Raw genomic sequence first — 24,979 nt, forward strand, 5'->3', positions numbered from 1 at the left:
GAGGGGGGTCTGGCTGTGGAAACCCATAGGGACAAAGGATTCCCGCCGTATGCAAAAGATATATAAATGGGTTGAACAGAACAGAGAGGGAAGGAGCCATCATGAAGAACCCCCTAGCTACCACCTGAGCTGAAACAAGAGCTGTACCAGGGGACAGAATTGTGCTCAGGCCTGGAAGGCGTCCAGTCTGAGGGGGGAAAAAAAACCTTACTGAAGCATCTCTGAAGGTGAGATTATCTGTATTCAGTTTGATTAGACATAGATTTGCGTATTTTATTTTATTTTGCTTGGTAACTTACTTTGTTCTGTTTGTTACTACTTGAAACCACTTAAATCCTACTTTCTGTATGTAATAAAATCACTTTTTACTTATTAACTCAGAGTCTATTAATACCTGGGGGAGCAAACAGCTGTGCATATCAGTGTTATAGAGGGTGAACAATTTATGGGTTTACCCTGAATAAGCTTTATACAGGGTAAAACAGATTTATTTGGGTTTAGACCCCACTGGGAATTGGGCATCTGAATGTTAACGACAAGCACACTTCTGTTAGCTGCTTTCAGGTAAACCCGCAGCTTTGGGGCAAGTAATTCCGACCCTGGGTCTTTGCTGGAGCAGATGGGAGTGTCTGGCTCAGCAAGACAGGGTGTTGGAGCCCCGAGCTGGCAGGGGTAGAAGTAGTCTTGGCACATCAGGTGGCAGCTCCCAGGGAGTGTCTGTGAACCAACCCCTCACAGTGATAAGCAGAATGTGTTTTATCAAGATACTGTGCTCATCAGGAAAGAGACAGAGCTGGGGAGGGGAGAGAGAGGAGTCTCATCTCCCCCCACCACTGCACATCCCAAGCTACCATCGCTACCCCGCATCTCACCCCACTGTCCCCATCCATGCTCACCTGTGTGCATGACCCTTTGATGGCCTCCTGTGTGGCCATGCAGGCACACACCTTAGAGGGAACGCAGGTGAGGCATGAGCTTGCTGGGCTCCCTCAGATTCCTCCATGCTAACAAAAGTTCCTATGAAATTCAATGAGCTGAGGCTCCAGCTCTTTCCCCTTTCTCCTAGATGGATTATTTCTGCACAAAGGAGAATAGGCTCTTTCATTAGGAAGCTGTTTCTCTAGAGGAGTTTTAAATGGATTGTTGCAGAAGAGTACATTTTTCCTTCTAGCAATCAATTTGTCATCCTTAAAGACAGTAAGCATCACCTGCCAGCTGAGGTAACTATACACCCAGCTCTGAAATTTGGATTAATCATGTTAGTGCAAGGTGGGCATGCATTACAGTCCTTTCCGGGATAAGCAACTTGAGTGGCAAACACAGCAAGACAGGAAGCCTTGATTTTTGACTTTTACATTTAAATGGATTAAACAAATTAAGAACAGACTTAGCATTACACAGGTTACAAAAAGAACGGTTACTTACCTTACAGTAATGTGGTTCTTCGTGATGTATTGTCCACACCCATTCTACTCTTGGTAGATATATGGCCAATATAAACAGGACCAGATTTTATCCAGTAGTGTCCACTGCGGATAGCGGTGCACCCTAATGTTCTTGCATCCCCATGCCAGATAAAGAACAGAGCAGGCCCAATCATCTCCATTTCCTTCACCAATACAGAATTCCAGAGGAATAGGAATCCATAGTAGTGGAGAAGGAGGGTGTATTGTGGAACCCATGAGGACAACACAAGAGCCAGTTACAGTATGTTAAGTAACCCTTTTCAGAGATTGTCCACATGGATGCGCTTCTGGTGACTCAAACCAAAAGTTACGCGTTTCCTTGGCAGGGAGGGTAACAGGACTCATACTTAGATAATGACTGTAAGACAACCCTATCAAAGCAGGCATCCAATCTGGAAGCCTCTACCAAGGAACAGTACATTGTAAGTGTGGGGACTGTGCTCCAAGTAGCTGCCCCAAGATTTTAGAAATAGGAACAGTCTTCAAACACAGAAGAGACCAGGGGGGGAAAAACGCAAGTTTAAAAAAAAATCTAGGCTTTGAAGGGTGGCAAAGTATAGTATGGCCCTGAATAGGAGTCGGATTTACAGATACTTCCGCCAGATGGACCCTCGGAAATATTCCACATTGTTTCAGGGCTAGTCAGCAGTCCACTAGTGCTGAAATGAGCAGTCAAGGGCACTAGCTGGGGCTGAGATGCTCCAATATAAAACTAAGTGGAAGAAGTAGTTTTCCAAGTCAGTCTAGTTAAGGCTTTCCTGTTCTGGAGCAGAATGTTCTGAACTTCAGCTGAAAAGCTTCTTTCAGTGGATGTCATCCCATCAAATAGCCAGGCTGTCAGATACAAGAAAGCAGGGTCCAGGTGCATAATCTGATCATTGTTCTGCAAGACTGCTGGGTAAGGCCAGTAAGGTGATGGTAAAAGGTGAATAAGGTCCTAATACCAGAACTGGCTATAACTTGGGCTATCAAGATCAGTCATGCATCTTGCCTCATTTCCCTCAGTATGAGTGGAGATTACCTACTCCTTCCCGTCGTCATAATGCGTAGCTGTGCTGCTGTCTGTCAACCTGGCCCATGGATCCCAGGAGTAAAGGCAGAAATGCTTTGTATGCCAGGCAGATGGCTCTGGGCTGTAGATGAACTTCTGAGGGGACCAGAGATCTTGTGTTTGAAAGTGATCTAGATAAGCTCCCTCCACCCCAAAGAAGGATTTGCCACCAGTCTTGGTAGGCATAGGTGCAGAGAAGGGTATTCTGTTACACACCTGAAGAGGGTCTATCAAATTTAACAGGGGGAGGACTGATCATGTCTATGCAGTGTCTGCTGGGTAGACAGATTTCAACCCTCCTCCCAGGCATGTAGTGTAGGTGAAGTCTGGCAAACTGCATCACATCGGTGTCGTAGATTTTAGTAAACCATTTGACAGTTGCACATGATATTCGCATAAGCAAATTAGGGCAATATGATCCAGATGAAATTACTATAAGGTGGGTGCACAACTGGTTGAAAGACTATACTCAAGAGTAGTTATCAATGATTTGCTGTTACTGGGAGGGCATATCTAAACTGGGTCCCACAGGGGTTAATCCTTGGTCTGCTCTTATTCAATATTTTCATTAAAGGACTTGGAGACTGGAGTGGACAGTATGTTTATAAACTTTGCAAATGACACCAAGCTGGGGGGGTTGCAAGGACTTTGAAAGGTAGGATTAGGAATCAGAACCGTGACAAATTGGAGAATTGTTCTGAATTAGAAGAGATGAAATTAAATAGAGAAGTGCAAAGTACTTCACGTAGGAAGGAAGGAAAAAACCCAAATACAAATTCAAAGTAACTGACTAGGCAGTAGCACTGTTGAAAAGGATCCAGGGATTACTGCTGACTCGATTTGCGAGCCAAGATATAATACAGTTGTGAAAAAAGCTATTACCGCTGGATGTATTAACATGAGTGTTGTACGCAAGACACTGGAGGTAACCATCCCTCTACTTAGCACTGATGAGGCCTCAAATGGAGTACTGTTTCCAATCCTGGGCACCTCACTTTAGGAAAGAAGTGGACAAATTGAAGAGAGTACAGAGAAAAGCTACAAAAATGATGAGGCAAGCCACCTTTGTAATAGATGGTCCCTTACATCGGGGGGCGGGGGGGAAGGGAGGGAGGAAGAAAGGAAATCACAATATTCAGGTTACTCCTAGTCCCAAAGGACCAGTCACTTACCACAGGTCAATTGTACCTTAAGGTTTCTCAAAAAACACAATACTTGTAACCAATCCTGAAGTTTAACTAAAAATTGTTAGCTAGGGAAAAAATGAGCTACTTAAAAGGTTAAAGCAGGTAAACATCACACACAGAAGAATTATAGTCTTAGGTTTCAAAAAGTTATAGAAGTTGCTGTAAAGTGCAAGCTTTGTGTCCTTGAGGGTTACCCCAAGTGAAGCAGTGTGGGGATCTCTTACTTATACTTAGAAATATTGTCCTCCCCAAATTCTAAGCAGCATAGTGATATGGTTCCTTCTGGTCAAGGACTTATTCCCATCACAGTCTGAACTCTGGTGTACAAATCTTTGTACCTTCCACATCCCCTCTTCAAAGGTGTAGGAGCAGCAAATCAAGGTCTTTTGTCCACTGATGTTCTACAAATGGTTCATCTGGTGTCTATAGATCTCTATTAATTGGCAGAACATGACTTGTACTAGTTTACTACAAGTTCACACTTGGTAATGCTTCTCTCCTGATTGTGGGGATTTCCAGTCTCATAGTAAACACTTTTATAGTTACAAAGCAAACACACACTTAGTGTTCTTATAACATGGGAGGCAGATATGAGATCAACACATTCAGCAACCCAAAAGCATTTCATAAGAAGTCGAAACACTAAACATTCTTATAAACTTAAGATCTATTTTGACAATTCTAACACAAGTGAACTAGACTGGTTTCCAGTTATCAATTTGTCAGTGTTCGTTGAGGCCTGGGCATGAGCTGGCACCTGGTCTGCTAGCACTCATAGTAGCATGCATGCATGCATGCATGCATCTGACGAAGTGGGTGTTCACCCACAAAAGCTCATGCTCCAAAACGTCTGTTAGTCTATAAGGTGTCACAGGATTCTTTTTGCTGCTTTCACTGTTTTAACAGTATCTTAGGAGAAGGATCCATGAAAAGGGATGAGAAACAGGGATAAGAAGTAGGAAGGGATTGGAATTGGCTTGGTTACAATTCCTTGGACCCACAGGTCTGGGATGACTGAATCCAGATTTCTCAAAAATAAGAGGTGGTTGGTAAAGGGGGCAGAAGCGACTAGATCCTCTGGAGGTTCTGCTAGGCTCATGACAAATGCATCGAACTGAATGCCAGGGGCAAGACATTGTGAAGCACTAGAGAAAGAGTCAGTCACTGTTGCTGGAACCTCTACTACTTTCTCAGCAACTCTGAGGTCTCTCGAGGCTGGTAACAGTAATCAGAGAAATGGTGCCTGAAAGTCTGGTCTTGCTTTCTTCTTTCTTGGGGCTGAAACAGTGGCTCAGGGAGCACAGAATGGCCCTAAAGTCCTTCAAGGAATGTATGGCCTCATCCCCCTTTGGATTAAGGAATTTGCTGCCATCAAAGAGAGGACTGTCAGTTGTTTGAACCTCCTTGGGAATCCCTGATGATCAGAGCCAGGGAGTTCTCATGGCCACCAACATAACCATAGTATGTGCTGCTGTGTCATCCACATCTGGCACAGCATGTAAAGACATGTGGGCTATCAACTGTCCTTCAGACAGTCTTTAGTTACTCTTGGTGTTGAGGTAGCCTATTCACATATGGAGACAGCTGGACAGGAGAGCTTAGTAATCAGTGACATCTGGAGGCTAGTACATGAGGTTGCATGTCCAACAGGTCCAGTCTCGTGTAGGGTTGGAAAGCCACTCCTATGACTTTTCTTAGACCACAGCTATTACACAAGCAACCCTGATAGGAGGTGACAATACAAGTACTCAAATCCCCTTGTAGGGACTTGACGCCTCCTGTCAGCTCACTTCGATATAGCCAGAATGGGCACTGGTTTGTGCCACAGGTTTTCTGAAGCCTCTAACAGTCATTTATAGGCATTGCAAGGTGAGAGATGTCCTTGAATCTGAGGTTTCTTCTGCACCACTTCCAGAAACATATCTAGAGTGTCTGCCATGTGCTTGATGGCGAGATACTGAAACACCCTGAAACTATTCCAAGGAAAGGAGCTGAGGGATATTTACTGCCCAGATGGAAGAGGATGAGGAAGTGGCAGCAGGGACAACTTCTTCCCATTCTAGATGTCGTTCCTCTTCACTCTCCTCCTTCTGCAGTCTCAGATCCTGGAAAGGCACTAGCTGACCTGGTTGTGATGGTTTATATTGCCTCTTTGGGGACAGTGAAGGGGCCGATGATCCAGGCTTATGTGAATCTGGCTGCATTCCACCTGCCCACATCATCCAGTACAGCCCAGGAAAGTACCAGAAGTTCACCCTGAGAGTCTTAGAATAGCAGGAAAATTTGGAGACTCCAGTACCAGGCCCAGTGAAAAGTCACGTAGTGTGTTGGGTACCAAAGGCTCAATATCAAGAGACATTGTTTGCAGGTCCACTGGATGCCAATGGTGCTCTTAACAGTTGGCATTAGGATGCCAGAGGGACCTCTCTTTAGCCTTTGGGTGCCCCTTCACTGCTGAGAGCCCTGAAAGAGCAGGGCAAAATCCTTTTTTCTGGTCTTGACAAATGAAATCTTGCCCTATTCATATCCATTCAGAATGCTGCTGCAAAGATCATTTTCCTAGCCTGACACTTTGCCAATATCACTTTTCTTTGCATCACTTTACTGGCTCCCCTTCTCTATGGATCAAATGTAACCTGCCTGTCATCATCTTAAAGACTCTTCACAGCCTATCCCTGCCTTAACTCTGTCTTATTCATCTAGATACCTCAACTCTGATTGGCCTATAGTACCAGTCTCACCCCATCTATTTGTAAAGTTTTCAAAACAAGCAAGCAATTTCATCCTCTCTCCCATGCTGTCCCTTGTGCTTAGGAGAAGTGCCCCATAAGCATCCACAAAGCTGCCTTACTACTCTCCATCTTAATTATCTGCCGTGATGCCTCAGAAAAACTTGACAATGTTTAGGCCACTGACATACAACTGCCTATCATGCTTACCAACATTGTCCTGTTTTCTTGTACTCTTCCCCAGGCCCTGTCTATATCCATCTGCAGCTTCTTATCCTATACATTCATTGTGAATCTTTGTGGCATAGACTGTCTTTGTACAGCACCTAGCACCATACTGTCCTGGTCTAAGACTAGGGCTTTTAAACACCGCAGCGATATCAATAACTTGCTCAGTATGGACAGGTGACCTGCACTTCAGCTCAACTCTGACATGGCACTCCTTCCTATCTCAGAGGTTGAAGCTGGAATGGCTGCAGATGCTGGAGTCTCTTGGCTGACAGCTCAGGAGCTTGGGGTGGATCCCTCTTCACCAAGGTGTTCATGGACGACTGAGGTCGAGCTGCATCCTTCCTTTCACTGTCCAGCAAGGCTTCCACAGTACACTCCAGGGGGAACAATTTTCAGTCGGCTTTTCTCCAGTTCTTTGAGTCACTCAGATCTACATACATATGACATATTGTCCGCAGTAGACTGCTCTCCCAAACAAAATAGACGACAGGTGCCCATTAAGCAGCACTGAGGCAGATTTTAAATCTTGGAGATTTCACTTTGGCTATTTTGCTAGAGCCCTTGTACAGAGGGGAAGGTTTCTGTCCTTAAAAACAGAAGCTGATTAAAATAAGGTTTTTTTGTGTACTGCCAACTGGCAACAGGCCTAACACAACTACATACACACAGAAGCAAGTGGATACTACAGAAGTCTCATCTCATTGCTATCAGCAATAAAAAGGAATTAAGATAGCTGGACCTATTCCCCCACTTTACATCCTTTGATAGGCCATGTCTACATCTAAAATTTTGCAGCGCTGGTTGTTACAGCTGTATTAGTACAGCTGTATAGGGCCAGCGCTGCAGAGTGGCCACACTTACAGCAACCAGCGCTGCAAGTGGTGTTAGATGTGGCCACACTGCAGCGCTGTTGGGCGACTTCAAGGGGGGTTCCGGGACCGAGAGAGCAAACCGGGAAAGGAAACCAGCTTCGCCGCGGTTTGCTCTCTCGGTCCCGGAGCCAGCCAGCAAACCGCGGGGAAGGAGACCTGCTTGCTCGGGGTTCCGGGACCGAGAGAGCAAACCGGGAACGCCGCGGTTTGCTCTCTCGGTCCCGGAGCCAGCCAGCAAACCGCGGGGAAGGAGACCTGCTTGCTCGGGGTTCCGGGACCGAGAGAGCAAACCGGGAACGCCGCGGTTTGCTCTCTCGGTCCCGGAGCCAGCCAGCAAACCGCGGGGAAGGAGACCTGCTTGCTCGGGGTTCCGGGACCGAGAGAGCAAACCGGGAACGCCGCGGTTTGCTCTCTCGGTCCCGGAGCCAGCCAGCAAACCGCGGGGAAGGAGACCTGCTTGCTCGGGGTTCCGGGACCGAGAGAGCAAACCGGGAACGCCGCGGTTTGCTCTCTCGGTCCCGGAACCCCGAGCAAGCAGGTCTCCTTCCCCGCGGTTTGCTGGCTGGCTCCGGGACCGAGAGAGCAAACCGCGGCGTTCCCGGTTTGCTCTCTCGGTCCCGGAACCCCGAGCAAGCAGGTCTCCTTCCCCGCGGTTTGCTGGCTGGCTCCGGGACCGAGAGAGCAAACCGGGAAAGGAAACCAGCTTGATTACCAGAGGCTTCCTCCTTCCACGGAGGTCAAGAAAAGCGCTGGTGAGTGTCTACATTGCATTACCAGCGCTGGATCACCAGCGCTGGATCCTCTACACCCGAGACAAAACGGGAGTACGGCCAGCGCTGCAAACAGGGAGTTGCAGCGCTGGTGATGCCCTGCAGATGTGGACACTCTCAAAGTTGCAGCGCTGTAACTCCCTCACCAGCGCTGCAACTTTCTGATGTAGACAAGCCCTTTGATGGAAAAGTGTATGTTCAAGGACATTAGAGAACAGGCACTGCCCCCAATGGATACTGCTGGCAAAAAAGATTCTGATCTCCTGTATTCGGGGTACCTGTGCACCAAGAGCGCAAATCATATGGACAATACACCTTGAAGAATCAAAATTTTATTACCATTTCTAGATACTTATAGTAATTTTGCACACTAGGCTATTATCATAAGAGTATACCTTTGAGTTATCCGGTCCCCTTGGTTGACGAAGAACTGTTAGGCGAGGAGCACTGGCATCATCTAAAGTAATGCTCTTTAAACGATTAACAAGTCTATCTGGCCGCGGAGCAGCAACAGCCTTTGCGCCTTCACTGTAACAGAAATGGAGCTAGTTACTTGGAGCACCAGACATTCCCTGGACAATGTACTAACGTTTGGGAAGAAGGCACATGACGTGACAGGGAATTGGATAATTTGTACCAACACAAGAAGGAAATTGAGACTAAAGAGATCATCTCATTTTGAGATGGTTTCTGGAAAGTACATTATACCAGCCTCAAGGTCCTGTGATATCTACTGCAGCCTCTGGATTCTCAGATAGCAGCAGGGGGCCACAGGGCTTTATCCTCTACAGCTAGCCAGGAAGCTACAATCTTTCCTCTCAATGCAAACCTTCAACAGTCAGTCCATGTGTTTGTCACATCCCAATTAAGCTTAATGCCAGTGCTCAGGAACCACATGTTGTGGTACAACATGCCAACAACTCTCCAGAATCTCTGGAAAAGCAGCTGGCTATTACAGTTGCAGAGATGACCTCAAAAACTTAAACTAAGTGTAAACTGCATGAGTCTGCAGAGCTTGGAACAATAGCTCTGACTAGCATGAGCTACCTATTCATCTCAGAAGGGGTTAGTGCAGATGCCCAGTGATCTTGATATTTAAAGTAATTCCTCACGTAAGAATTAGGGGGGCATGTAAATTTTGCACACAGTCATAGGTCCCCTGAGCCAATGGCTCCTCAGGCTGATGCAGTTAAGGCACATCAATTTCGTAGCCAATGGTACAGGAATCACATCCAACCACCTTTCACTGCTCTCATGATGGATCAGATAGCCATACTGAAGCCAGGTGAACTGGAGGCAGGCTTTTACAGTATGAAGTTAAGTGAGACAAACCCATGACTTTCAGGATTGTAGTTGAGTACCATAACCATTCAGCCACTTCGTATGCAGAGCCTGGAGAAAGCACCACTCCCCCTAATATGGCTGCTGCTTAATGCCCTCTCTTTAGGAATATGCTTGAACTACATCTGGAAGATCCAGCAGAAAGCCTGAATTGCCTGCTTCCTGAGTGGGGGCAGGCCACTGTGACTGCATAACTCCTACATTCAAGTCATTACACTGGACAAGCAATACCTGAAGTTAATTGAAAAACAAAGAGCCTGTTGTCTGGGACCTGGTTATCTAAGACTGATTGGCCCATACCTCTCACAGCATTTAAGAATAGCTGGGAGGCTCTTGCAGGCAGCTTCTTTGTTAAACATTTTGCAAATGGTGGCAGTGTTCTCCCTGGTGGGGCCCTCACTTCAGTGTGACAAACAAAGGCTGATTAGCTCTAACTCAAATGCAAGCAGCTTTTTGATTTAGCCTTTGCCCATTTTTGAGAGTGACCATGTGGCTTTAAAGTTTGTGTGTGTCTAGCTGCTACTGCAAAAGGCTTTTTAAAAGTAAAAACTGATGTATTAACGGTCAGCCATTCAAAAAAATCAAAGCAATTTATTCAAACGTCTACAAATCTCTACTTTGATTTGTGCACTCTTAGAGAGCGCAGGGCAGGAAAGTATCTCTTCTCTCCGTGTTCTACACTTGCTTCAGGGTGATTTCTCCCCCAGTTTGACATAGTTTTCAAAAGCTCCCTCAGTGCATAACACTCAGTTTTCCAAAGCACCCAAAATAAAAGTTGTCTGCCTGACACATTTTCTTGCAGTTAATGTCTACCAGTAAGGGATTAGTGGAAAGGGGTTCTAATATATCAGAGCTACAATGAAGTTTTTTGAATATCAGTAAAATGCTAGTCATAAACTTTGACCCCAACCCTTGTTGAACTGCCACACATTTTGCATATGTTGTATGCAATGCTGTTGTAGCTATGGTGGTCTCAGGGGATTAGAGACAAGGTGTTTTACCTGGACCAACTTCTGTTGATAAGAGAAGCTCCGTAAGGTTGAAGAGCTTTCAAAACTTATGTGGCTTGTCTCTTACCAAGAGAAGTTGGTCCAATAAAAGATTTTACCTCACCCACCTTGTCTCATACTTCACTGAGCCCTGTGGCCCATTCTATTAAATCTTGACTTCTAATTTCCTTATTTTACTTGATTTACCTGTGCTTCCCATTGTAAATTACAATACTAATCCTTTCAATAGGCAGGAATGCTGCTGTCCATCAAGTGGCTATTAAGAACAGGGTTTATACAATGTTTGATAATACAGGAGGCAGTCATATACCAAATGCGCCAGTTAACACATTTATATGACATTAAGGTCTGTCATATAAAACAAGCATCACTTTCCCACACAGGAAACACTGTGTTCCCCCACCCCAAATGCAGAGATTTGATTATATGTTCCTGATTAAACCAGATAATCCCAATTCCTCACCAGACACGCCATACATTACAGGCACTGCATTTCCCTGTGCGCTGATTCAGGATCACTGAGAACTCTACTTCATCTCCAGCCTGAAGTTCTACACCATCCTGAACTTCTTTCACATGAAAAAAGAGCTTTTTGCTGTCACCCACTTCATAGTTAATGAATCCAAACTGAAAAACAGCAGTGCAATTTAATTCATTTATGTCATTTCAAATGGACACACTATTGCATTTCAACTCCACTTTGTTTATATGTTGTATTAAAAAGGGACAGTATAGGCACGGTTTTCAAAAATGAATGCCTAACATCAGGCTTCTAAATCCATATTTAGACACCTATTAAGCCAAAGGGCACGGTTAGTGTTGCAGCATTATTGGAAGTTAGGCCTCTTATGGTCCTAACTATGGCCTTAGAAGCCTAACTTTTACATATCCGTTTTTAAAATCGGGGCCTAATACTGATACTGTCATCTTTCTTTGTGGGAACACTTATGTGGAATACTGAGTTCAACTGCAGACACTCCATCTTAGATGTCTGATATCAGAAAGGGTCCAGAGAAAGCAAATGAAAGGAGGCAGGAGGTAAGATATTCAACTCTTGAGAGTAAGTATACACAATAAGTGGCTGAAAACCTCTATCAGGTGCTCCTATCTACTCTTAATACAAGAAGTGAATGCCCCGTGAAATTAAGGTGGCAACATATTCCATCCTTCCACCTCCTGCACTCATCTCTTCCCAAGCAGATTGTGGATTTTACTGCCACAAGATACTTGCATACAGAAAGTTTAGTAGGAAAAAAAGGATTAGACATTTATACGAATAATCTATTGGCAGTGACATTAGCTATGATAAAAACTGACGGGATATCAGCCCTCATATTTCAGGACACCGTTACCACTAACTACTTCAAATTGGAACAGACTTCTCCCATAAGAAAATCATGCATATCAAATTTGAAAGCTTATTTCCAAGATGAGGGAGGATATGGGACTGTCAAGTGGTGCTGTTACCATGGATATGGGTATGAACAATGACACCATCAACATGTTAAAAAGACCACTTCCAATTGTTTGCATTAATTTGTGTTAATTTAACGTGTATTACTTCAAGACAATGGATTTCTTTGGGACTTGAAAGCAACAATCTAAAAGCTAAAAATAGCCAAAAGTTTGTACAGGAATCACTGAAACGTAATAGTGCTGGTGACTTTTCTAGTTATTCCATGTGCACATGACTCATACCAGGGTCTTCACTGTCTTGGAATGTACACAGTTCTGTGCAGAGAAGACTTAACTACAGATAATTAGTTGATTGTGCCTAAATAGTAGCATTACTGCAAAAATAAAGTCCTGCAGAAGCTCAAATGCTATTGGGCCCTCGAAGAACATAGAAAGTAGTTCATCATCCACATTTTTTCACCTATGTTGCAGTGGTGATCTAATATCCAAATCTTTGTTTGCCAAGATGCTCTTCTGACATGCTCTCAGAACAGTCCTCAGATGGGGAGAGTTTGGCCAGCGATTTGTCCTCTTTGATGGACAGACCGAGGTGCAAACAATTCAGATCTCTGTGGAGCTCTCTTCTCTCTCACTCTGGTCATGCAGCACTGCTACTAACAGCCCTGCTGCAGAAACTGTGGCTGGGTTGTGCTCTCCCCCAATTTGGTAGATCTCTGAAGCAGTGAGCTCCATTTGTTTTGACAACATTAAAAAAGGTTCCCTCCTAGCCCCCGCATACAGCAAACAGGGGTATCACAGTCACATCATTGGGGGTGGGGAAGAGGAGAAGATATGCTCCTACACTCAGGTGCAATAGTCAGAAATTTTTACAACTGACTGCTTGCTGGATGCCACTTTAGTTTAGAAACTTTCTATGGAGACACAGGGCATCTGCCAGTCAAGCCACTTGTTGCATCCAATCTTAGATCCTATCCAGTGCTGTCTTTCCAAAGTTTTCAGAGTTACTGTTGTCATATTTGTCAAAGATTTTGATTACAGAATTAGCTTTGTCAAGTCCTGTTAGGACCTACTTCAAGTACTCAGCAGCCAATTCAGTGAAAGTGTGGAATGCGTCTCCAGCCATTTGTATGACAGCCATGGGCATTTCTAATGTACACCGTGGTTTCTTTGTTGCATGCTCTTGGATTCTTTCAGCTTGAGCTTCCAGGTGATGCCCTAATTCAGTTTAGTCTGACCTTTAAAGGGCTTGTCTACACTTTGAGCATTGCACTATGCTGCACCACAGTTGCGCTTAGTGGAGACCCTACCGACACAGATTCTCTTGTCAGCATACATATTCCACCTCCATAAGAGGTGATAGTTATGTCAATGGGAGAAGCCCTCCCATCAACACAGCACCGTCTACACCAGGGGTTAGGTCAGTACAACTACGTTGCTCTGGAAAATCTACCCCGCCCCCCGAATGACAGTTATACCAATGTAAGTTGGTAGCGTGGACCAACTTAAGTATTCCATCAGCATGGAAGAGGGGTAGGGGCACAGGTCAGTCTGTGACTAACAGTTGCCATTGAAACATTATCTTTCCATCTTGTGAAGGACAAGGCTCTGTGGAAAACAAATTTCTGGACTGAAAGCCGCTGCGATTAAGTCCTTCTCTTGCTAGACTTAAATTCAGTCATCTTGGCCATGCCAGCAAGTGTTTTAATGACAGATTTATTGACTGGGCTGAAGTGGTGTGTCTCATCAGAATCAAGTACACCTCTCACAAATCTCCATTTGTTCTTCAACATCTGGTATTTTCAGTAGAGACTGTTGTAAATCTGAGGTTACATGCAGTCCAGTACATAAGTTAATAAGCACCTCTGGATGTGATTCAGAGTCAAATGGGTTTATCATATTGTTGGTGACATGGCTGGTCAAGAACTATACCATGCTCTTCATCCCTCTTCAATGCAAAGGTAAGGATTTGTTTGTGGACTATCCTCACTACTTCCTGTTAGGCCACTTCTCTTACCTTTCACACATTCAATATATGAAGTTGTGTACTGTCATTTCTAACACTAATGACTTGTGCATAAATGTCACAATTAAAAAGCTAGTTTCTAGAATATTTCAAAGATTAGTACAACATGCCTAGGCAAATTACAAATAAAAACCTACCAAGCAGGCTAGAAACTACATTGTATATATAAAAGCTTACAAATGGAGAAAAATTACATTAGGAATTCTCACACATTTACATCTATTCATTATACAGTACAAAACTATGGTTCACAACCTATAGCTACTGGTGCGCAATCTTAATTGTGAGACTGATCTGCTCAGCATACGTCAATTGAAAATATAATCACTTGGTCAGAATATTATACAACTAAGAATGATGAAAACAGTTCATGTTATCAACATTTGCAGTATTCTATTTGCCATTTTTGCCACATGCTAAAGTTCCTTTCTGGAAAAAAATACTTGCCCTTGCAAAACCAATGTAAATCTTTCAATACACCATTGTTTGGTAACTTTGATCACCACACACATTAAAGTATTGAAATAAACAACAAACTGCAATCCATCATGTTGGAGGGTTTCAAGAACTGTGCACAAAGTCACTCATTTTGGGTACTGTTGTTTTATCTTCCCCAGAGGCTTATGACACCACTTAACAGCTCTACATATTACCTCATCTAAATGTACTCAAAATAAGCTTTCAAATGATGTGATATGGGTGTGTATTGTAGATACATTAAACTCCAAAAATATGGCCCCTTTTAGGCAATTGCTGCATGCGTACTGAGGTGGAATGACGCAAGCTCCTATGACTCCTTGGCACAGGGTGACCACATGGGTTAACAGAACAAATGTTTGTGTAATTTTGTTTTTCTTCAAATTCAAGTCCCAGTATTTCAGATCTATACATGTTAAAACCATTTGATGATTACTCATATAGTAGTTAATTATAAGGGTAGTTAGGAAGTCTTTTCCAATACAAAAACTAAGGTCTGGAATTTGTTGACTGGGAGGCTTCGGAATCCCCATCATTGGGAATTTAAGAATAGATAGGACAAAACATCTGATGGGGATGGTCTAGGCTTACTTAGTCCTGCCTCAAGGTGGGGGCTGGACTTAATGACCTCTCAAGGCCCTTTCCACCCCTGCATTTCTAGGATTATGTGAAAACTCTTGTCTCAAAGAAGAATCCACCAACCTGATCTTTCACACATTCCACAGTGGCTCTGCGGAAAGGTGTAATGTTACAAGCCATCGTCTGTTCATTCTGACCAAGGACACAGAGCTGGAACTTGACTGTCTCCCCCTTTTGCAGGCAATCGCCCTTGTTTGCCATCCCCACAATTCCAAATGGATAGACCTCTCCTTTCATCTCCCCTAGCAGAGAGGGAAGGAAAAAACACAATTTAAGATCTATTTCTGTTCTTTCATTTTGAAGTGTTTCTAACATTTGACACAATGGTTTTTCTAGCTAGAAACTTTAATTCAAGTTTACATAAGTTGCTAGTTTATAGTTTACTAAGCTATAGCCAAAGCTCATTGTCAAACTACACCAAATGTGAGCTGAACAGACTCATTAAAAGTAATTTCAACTCTACAAACAGTATGTTGGCACTTTAATGCAGAGAAGTGCCAAGTTAGGTTTGTTTCTGCTTACCATCCTCCATGACCTCAATCATTCCCTGGTATTCAGTCTGCGTGGGATCTACACTCCGCAGGGGACGAATTACTTTACCCGTGTAGACAGTTGGATCCGCTTCCTCAGTGGCACCATTCACTGTAAAACACAGATAGTACACTGTTTAGATTACATAATTTGGAGCCTAGCCCAATGAGACCTTTACCCCGATTGGGGTTATTTGGTAACACTGCAATATTACTAGCAGTTTCTGTATTCAGCACAATACCCGAGACACACAGAATCTAGTAGAGGGATGGGCAAGCGTTAATCAAGAACCCAGAATCTTCTAGAAACTGGATAGCAAACCAAAGAGACAAAGGATTTTCATTCTATCCCATAGCAGCCTATTCAGGAAGGCTGAGTAGATTAGAGCATCCTGAGCCATTCTAATTATTCCCATTGTAGAAGACAGGAATCTGATGTCTCCACAGCATCATTACACTTAAAGCTTTGCAGACACTGATGTCTGAACTGGCATTCCATAGTTTTCATTTCATTTCAAATTCTTCCTACAAGAGCAACGAACATAAGAACGGCCGTACTGGATCAGACCAAAGGTCCATCTAGCCCAGTATCCTGTCTTCTGACAATGGCCAATGCCAGGTGCCCCAGAAGCAATGAACAGAACAGGTAATCAAGTGATCCATGCCTTGTCCCTCATTCCCAGCTTCTAGGCTTACAAATGGAGGGAAAAAAGGTTACATGAGGAATTCACACACATTTACATCTATTCATTATGCAGTAGAAAAAAGTTATGGTGCACAACCTATAGCTACTGGTGCACAATCTTAGTTGTGAGACTGGTCTGCTCAGCATGTCAATTGAAAATATAATCCAATTCCAATATCTCTTTTTTTAAATGGGCTGACCACATTTGCACACAGTATTCAAGATATGGGTGCACCATGGATTTATATAGAGGCACTATGACATTTCTAAATACTCTTCTGTAAAGCATTCTTTATTCTGCTTAACACAACCATGACCTCTTACTCCCATGTTCTTTCCACCCTGATCTTCTATTGCTCATCATTCTCTCTCTCACTCTTCTCGGCACTGAATTTCCTCCCACTTCCGATACCAGGGAAACAACCCTTTCCTCAAATCTTTTTGAGAGATCTATTTTTGTTAGGAATCAGCCCCCCAAAATAAGTGATCAGAATTGAAAGTTTGAGGAAAGTTACCCAAGCAACTCTTCCTCAGGGGCCTCACACAATCTACTTTCTATGTCCCTCTTAGACTAAGCTTTTCATAGCACAGGTTGCCAATTGTCTTGTACCGTCACCAGCACGCTGTCTGTATTTGGTAGACAAGAGTAATCCAATCACGATACAATTCAGCATACTCTAGAAGCTGGAATCAGGTAAGGGCCACTATCTTTGAGCTGTTGCTGTCTACAGACTGTTCTTGCTTGATTAGTTCCCACCTCTCCTGACACAGCGAGCAGCTCTTTGAGGGATTTCTCCCCTCTTCTTAGAAGTCCTAAAGTGCCCAGCCCAATTCTGGTCTGCTGTGCACCATTATCACAATTTCTGTAATTGTGTTCCTAGGTGTTCTTTAGACTAGAGTTCCACTAACCCAAGACTCCTTACAAAACTGCAAGTGCCTTTTTGCTAAGAGAGAAGTTACTGAACATAGTTTTACCTGCATGTATTTTGTTCACCTTTTCCGCACTGACTTTATTTCCTTTGCCTTTTGACAAGCTGTATTCCACCATGTCCCCAAGTTCCAGGCTGTCAACATCACCAGAGAATTCACTGCATGAGAGAAAAGTTATACACGTTCTGCTTTAGTTAGATGATCAACAAAGCCACTCACTCAGCAAAGTGGAAAGGACAGCCCCTTTACACTTCCGCTGGCTCACCATTTTCATTACTACAAACCTTACAGTCTGGATGCAAGCATTTTGCTCAGTGTTTACGATTTAAGTCTACCCAATAGCCATTTTTATCTCTTCATACAAGAAGTTTACAGTAATCCATTTGGCTCTTGGAACAGAGTGAAATAAATTATGCTTCCCAGGAAGCAGGTCACTGTCAGTAATCCAAATTCAGAGCATGAATAACTAGACTTAATCTGAACCAGCAACTATTAAAATAATGCATTAAATTCTGTATGAAGGATAGACCAAAACTGAGCATCCCTTAAATAAACCCATGTTAAATGAAAGGGCTGTTCCAAATCAAGAGTTTCCCAGCTCGTTAGAAGTCAGGAATTGATCAGAGATGCAGTCCTAAATTCTCTGCTGGGCAATTTACCTGACTTGGGATATTGGTTCCTTACCATTACATATGCTTGCTAGAGTGTCTTCAACCCGCTAGCAGGCAATTAGGACTGATTCAGAAAATAAGTCTGTCATCCCCATTACTCCTAAGGGAAGTCCTCTCACAGAATACTGAAAGCATACCTTGCCCCAGGAGTCTCAATCTGCATAAGCCACCATCAGTGAAGCTCTAAAAAAGTACAATCCTCTAGCTGTAGACAGACTACTGATCTACGATACAATCTCTGAATACTTAAGATATAGGATGTTAAACAGCAAAGTCTGCAGCAGCCCTGTGGAAGTGGTTAATGAGAAGTTTCTCAGGAATTTGAATTTATGCACACTATGCGTAGAAAACAGATTAACACTCAGCAATATAAAAGGGAGTCACTCACCTGTAATGGAAGAAGATCTCCTTATCATGATTGGCTGTTTCGATAAATCCAAAGTTATCTTTCAGGGTTGCCACATATCCCACAAGCCTCTTGGAGCTGTAGTTGCGACCAAGCATTCTGACAGAAACTGCTGTCTGCGAACCTGTTCTCTTCACTTCACAAACACTGAATTCAACCTGTTTGAGAGAAAGACTTGTCAAAATGAAGAAAAAAGTAACTGTCGTATTTATTAGAAGGGCTAATGAAATGTCTGCACTCTGGGGAGGAACAGAAAGCAGCGTTACTCCAGCCACTGCTCTTCACCCAAATAAGGTAAAGTTATAACATCACACAATAAATGAACTAAAATAATTGGCCACAATACAGATGTGCAGATTTATCAAACCTTTGCATTTCTGATCTTATACAGATCAAAAACATGGACACTGCTTATAGAAGACCTCAGGAAGCTGGAAGCATTTCAGTCACTACTATGCATATGATGATTTGATTTTTATCAGCAATAGGTATGTACTACTCAGACTTAAAGACCAGAAGGGACCATCATGATCATCCAGTCTGACCTCCTGTATATATTGCAGGCCAGAGAACCTCAACCACTCACTTCTGCAGGAGGCCCATAACCTCTGGCTGAGTTACTGACAACTTCCAGTTACAGAAAATCCACTATTTACTCTAGTTCAAAGCAACAAGTGATACAATGCTGCAGTTCCTCCAATATTCCTGGATGGAGATTATCCAGGCCTGTGGATATGGTCCCATTAAGTGTTTGGCTTTGGTTTTGGCTTCCACCTCAGATGTGATAATTTCTACTTCCTTATCCTTGTCCCCCATTAGTCACCCTGGCAATGTCCCCAAGCTCCTCACTATCCCTGTTAAAAACTGACAAAGTATTTGTTTAGCAGTTGGTCCAAACCTAGATTATCTATGTTCTCCACCCCATTCTCAACGCTTAGCACTCCCATTTCTTTTTCTTAACTATGGCTAAAGAATCAATTTTATTTTCCTTTGCAAGGTCCAAAGATGCTTGGCTTTTAGCAGTTCTCACTTTCCCCCTATATTTTAAGGCCTTCAAGAGGTAGCGTTCCTTGCTGATCCATCCATTCTGCTTTCTCACAGTAACTTGTTTCAGATGCTTTTTCCATCCAGTTTGATCTGCAATCCATCCCTATGAACTTCTCCTTGCTTGGGATATTTTTAAGTTGCAGAAACTAAATTTGAAGCCTCCTTCAACATTCAGATTCTTGAGTTTTTCAAAATCAACTCCACTTCTCTAATTCTCTTAATTTTTTTAAGTTTGCCCTTTCAAAATCAAAGACCCTAGTTGGAGACCTATTCCTGTTTATCTGTCCACTTAAACTAAATTAATGCATGATCACTCAAACCAAGTTTGTCCTCTACAACCATTTCTGAGGTCCTCAGGACTTACCAATACTAACCCTAAAATGGTTATGCACAAGCACTATGCCAGTGGAACCTTGGTTACCATTCTCTCAAGTGATTTTGACTCAGTTTCCATTTTATCCATTCCATCACTTCTACATTTCTTTAGTCTACCTCATCATTAACAGTGCTGCTCTACCACCCTTGCCTTTGTCTTTTTCTGACTAGCACATACCCTTCAATACCTATATTTTAGTCTGACTACTATTCCACCCTGTTTCCATTATCCCCATGATAAATGGTTTCAATTCCTGAACTAATAGTTCTAGTTCCTCCGTTTGTTACTCAAGCTCTTTGCACTGGCGTACAGACACCTTTGTTGTTTCTGCTTGGCCTCACCCATATTCCCCACCCAATTACATAGTCATTTTACTGCCAGTATTGCCTACCTGTTACTGTCATCATATTTCCTGTTATCCATTTGCCCATCCTCTGTTCCTTTCCCCATTACTGTATCATCTGAGTTTATTTTCCTTCCTCTCAATATTAGCATCTCCCAATCATCTATCCTGAACTCCTAGTTTAAAGGTGTTCTGCCAACGTCCATCCCATAAGAACAGTCCTCTGTCCAGAAATGCTTCCTAGTGGTCAAACATTCCCAAAAACTCTCCTTATACCACCCTGCCTGAGCCATCTATTGATCATCAATCTTGTCCCGCCTTCACACACTTCCTCTAGGGACAAACAGAACCCCAGTGAGAACAGGCCTTCAGAAGACTGAAGTCACTGTCCGGCACTTTTTGACCATATAGCCTGCCTTAGAGATAAAATCCCACACATTCAGCCCTTAAGACTGGACTTGAGCTCAGGAGAAGAAATTACTGGGCCACGGTCTGATGGCAGTCACATAATCGTCCATTAACTTGGTTGCATCGAATCAGTAATAACCTTGTCAAGCCTTTAGACACCTGGAATAAAGCTACACAGTGTAGCCACTGACACTAAGTGCTACGGACCTTTGCTGTTTAAGTGAATTCTTGATGACTGCTCTTCAAACATTTGCCCATTACACTTATATCTACTTCAACAGGTTCCCTTTGGACTTCCCTTACTCCATCTGAAGCAGCAGTTGAGCAGTAAGCAGCTATTGCTAAAGGCAGGCTAACCATGTAGCATGCTGTATCAATTCTCTTACCCACATACAAGGCATGATTTCCCTGTAGTTCACCTTTCTGTCCTACAGTTGTCTCCATGCTCAAGAAGCTCGAGTGTCACAACATTGTCCATTTCAGTTTAGGTCTTGTGGGAAGGAAGAGGGTTATCAGCTTGAACAAACAATATCTTCGTAGTATGCCATCCGAAGACCACGCACTCTCTGTACCTGGGCTTCCTTCCAGATCTTCATTGGTCCCTGCCTTTTATACTACCACTCACAGTAAGAATAGATTCCCACACACCATGAACAAGCATTCCCCCTCTCCTTCAAATCCACTTTGCATAAAGTCGTCTTTCATCCATCTCCTCTTGGACAGTCCTCACAGGAAAACATGTAGACAATTGTCCCATGCATATTAGACTGTTCCTGAAGAGCTTGTACTAATTCAATCTCTTACCATTTGAGCACCCTTTACATGTATGATGCCATATAAGTACCAGTAAAGCAATGTATAACTCTTAAATGAAGCACACCTCAAGAGCTTCAGAAATTTCTGTATAACTGGCAGGGGAGGGTGGGGGGGAAGGCTATTCACCAGGCCTGGTTGAAGAAGTGTTCTGAATACCAAAATGGGAAAGGGAATGCATTACAGAAGAGTAAAGAGGAAAACAGTTCACACATTACTCTTCACTCCTTTCTGAACTAGTCTTTGACTGCAATAGCTAGGAAAAGCAAAAGAGATCACACACTGTAGCTCACAGCAAGATCATATATATTTTGGGAACTTAATTATATTGCCTTATCTCCTATCTGAGGGTTAGTAGATCCTTCCACATCCTTCGCTTGATAAGGAACAGTCAGTTTCTCTCCACAATCATCATACGCGATTATTCCCTCTTCAGGTTCCTAAAGAAAAATAGCAAGATCCATTATGAAGCAGAGACTAATTGGCAGATGCATGCTTTAAGTGCCTGAGTCAATACAAATGCAATTTATGTAATATGTTTTACAAGATAGCTGTCCAATAGTCGGTACAGGCAGTAACCAAATGGTAGACATAAGTCAGAACCTGAAAATAGCATAAAATTTGGGACTATTCCTATGAGTTAAACATGGTTTACCTATACAATGTTTCTGAAATGGGTGTGTGCCACTATTTCAAATACGCATTTAGCTGAAACTTAAGTAGTAAGCACTGTCACTTCTGATGGTGCAATTTTAAATACTTGGAGGCATGGATATACCTACTCTACTGCTAGGCTATGTTTTGGCAAATTCACGCATCTTGGCAAACTACTACCAACAGAGGAGAAGTTTCCCACAAGGCTCTTAAGACAATTATCCCCACACAAAACTGGAACAATGTTTTTCAGCTACTACATCTCTTCTGAGAGCCAGAAGTTGCACTTCTATTATTCTGCTTCAGACAAATACCATACCAGCTGTTTGGCTGATTTTTACTGTTAGCCATGCAGTAGTCACTCAAACAGGCAAATATTTCCAGAAATTAAGTAAAATACATTTTGTAAGTGTACCTTCAGTTCAAGGCAGAAAACTAAATAGCTAATGCACACCTAGAGAAACAGCATTACCTTCTCTTTGCTTTTATTTGGGCTAGTGGCTTTGGCAGGAGTGGCTTCTTTTTCTATAGTGCCCACAAAGCGGTGATCTGACTGGGTGTGGAATGAAACTGTGCCCTTAGGAAGCTTCTTAATCCTTATAGCATGATTTCTTTGGGCAGACAGCATATCCTGGAAAACAAGACCCACAGTACTTCAAAATGAACACAATACACCTCCACCCAGATATAATGCGGTCCTTGGGAGAAAAAAAAAAATCTCACCATGTTATAGGTGAGACTGCGTTATATTAAACTTGCTTTGCACACCTCCCCCTTCCTTGTTCCCTGACCACCCCCTCTAGAGACCCCCATCCCTAATAACCCCCAGGACCCCACCCCCTACCCAGCCCCCCTGTCCTCTGACTGCTCCGACCCCTATCCAACCCCCTGCCCCGCCCAGCGCTCACCAGCAGCAGAGCAGCCTGGCCTCAGTCCATTCCACTCCGCCGACTCCGCTTCCCACCACCGGTGAGTGCAGGGAGGTTGGGGAAAGGACGCCCCCTGTACTCATCTGCGGCAGGAAGTAGAGCTCTGCAGCTGGGAGATGGCGGAGTGGAGTAGGTTGGGGACAAGCTGCTCTGCTTTCTCTGCCAGTAGTGGTGGTGGTGGTGGTGGTGTGTAATCCCTTCCCCCGAAGCCCTCTCCCCCAAACGACATGGCTGGGGCTAGAGAAGCCAAGCGGGCTGCTCCTGCCCCCCGCCAATCCCCCTGGCCACTCTGGGATTGCGGGGCCCCCAAAAGTGCCCTCCCACATCTCCTGCCCCCTAGATCCTGGGGGGAGCCCCTGACCACCTCTAAGACCCTCTGCCCCTTATCAAATCCCTCAGCCCCAGCCTAGCCCCGTGCCTGTAACATGCTGCTCAGAGCAGCATGTCAGAGCTTTACTGTGTTGTATGCGAACCCGTGTTATATCGGGGTAGAGGTGTACTTGTATTAGTATTTTAAATAGTAGTAATTTCACTCACAGGAACTACAGTAAACTCTACTTCATCTGAAATGTGGAGCTGGTTTCCATCCAGAATTTCACTGAAGTGAAAAAACATGCGGGCATCCCGGTCAACACATTTAATGAAACCAAAGCCATCTCTCATTGCTGCAATCACACCCTGGGGACACACAAAGATACAGGACACCTTGTCAGTTGCTGCAGCCAGTGAAAAGTAATTAGAGTTCTTAGATGTCTGTCTGAACAGAGCTGCACTTGTGGGATGTATAATATCCTTAGTGCATGGCCAGAGCATTACAAGAATGATTGCTGGTACATGCACATGTTCCCTTGTAGATCATAGTACTCAACCCCAGGGACAAGAGGAGATGCAAAACAGGTTCAACCCAGTTTCTTTTGCATCTCAAAGTATTTGAAAAAAGGGAGATGAGTAAGTATGGATCTTTATATGCAATCACCTAGAAGAGTTACAGTATGAAGAAGCATCTTTCTCCTTTTCAGAACTGCTGATATAGATCCCATTGTGGGAAACCAGCAGTAACAACTCAGAGGGTGGTCCAAAGGACAAAAGTAATCCCAAATTTCCAAGACATCACCTCAAGGCTCAAAACCTGTCTAAGCTCTGCAAGCAATGGACAGAAGTCCTAAGACTCAAGTGAGGAAGGATCAGTAGTCCGTGTACGAACTTAATAGGATGTGCATGAATCCTCTAATAGTACAACCCCAGTTGTATGCAGATACAGCTACCAAGCGACCCTAACAGAACTCAGGCAAAGTCTGGAACATTTGACTGAAACCAAAGATTATATTTTCAGCTTTAAAGCATATGCTTCTCTTGTGAAAGATTTATGGCTGCCTAGAAAGATTAGTTTATTTTCTCATTAGCAATCAGTATCTGACCTCATGACTAATGCCTTGATCCCAGCTGCCAGAAATATTTGATGTTGGTGAAGAACCTGCCTGTGACAGAACCTCCGCATGAACTGGCAGAAGAACCGAAGGTTTGATGCTAACAAAACTGAGAAACCGAAGTCGGAGTTTAGTATGTAGCTGGGAAGAAGAAAAAAGATATCCCACAAGAGACTAGATCCCCACTGTCTAACGTAGTAGGGGCTCAAAATACCTTGTTTTTACAAAGGAGAAATTTGAAGACAAACATCAATACCTTTGAGAGACTTCATATTCAACATTGCATTTTCAGCTTAGTTAGGCTCCCAAGGTATTTTCTTTGCTTGAGCTGGTCAAACAGTATTTGAACACAAATAATTTAGGTCTTTCTGTATGTGAGTAATCCCTGATTTCTGCCAAATAGTTTGGACTAAGTTCAGATCTTGAATACGTTGTGAATTGTTCATTACAACTATCCACTCTCTGCAATAAACAGCATGCAACTGGTCACGTGGAATCATTTCTACTCTGTTACTAGAAAAGAGACTAATAAGCCAATGGTGAGTAAT

General features: G+C 43.4%; 1 protein-coding gene across 4 annotated transcripts in view; it reads right to left on the reverse strand.

Moving 5' to 3' along the window:
* CSDE1 (cold shock domain containing E1) overlaps positions 1 to 24,979 on the reverse strand; it is a 49,439-nt gene that overhangs the window by 4,809 nt on the left and 19,651 nt on the right. For all 4 annotated transcript variants that reach the window (XM_030561785.1, XM_030561786.1, XM_030561789.1 and 1 more), the window contains 9 exons: positions 23,542 to 23,682; positions 22,548 to 22,706; positions 21,754 to 21,861; positions 18,417 to 18,592; positions 17,403 to 17,515; positions 15,735 to 15,854; positions 15,276 to 15,454; positions 11,121 to 11,284; positions 8,702 to 8,834 (listed from right to left, as the gene is read on the reverse strand). In XM_030561785.1, the coding sequence (XP_030417645.1) occupies positions 8,702 to 8,834; positions 11,121 to 11,284; positions 15,276 to 15,454; positions 15,735 to 15,854; positions 17,403 to 17,515; positions 18,417 to 18,592; positions 21,754 to 21,861; positions 22,548 to 22,706; positions 23,542 to 23,682 (1,293 nt within the window). The remainder of the gene's footprint in view (positions 1 to 8,701; positions 8,835 to 11,120; positions 11,285 to 15,275; positions 15,455 to 15,734; positions 15,855 to 17,402; positions 17,516 to 18,416; positions 18,593 to 21,753; positions 21,862 to 22,547; positions 22,707 to 23,541; positions 23,683 to 24,979) is intronic.

This window comes from Gopherus evgoodei, chromosome 4 (genome assembly GCF_007399415.2).
Source record: "Gopherus evgoodei ecotype Sinaloan lineage chromosome 4, rGopEvg1_v1.p, whole genome shotgun sequence".
Taxonomy (NCBI): Eukaryota; Metazoa; Chordata; order Testudines; family Testudinidae; genus Gopherus; species Gopherus evgoodei.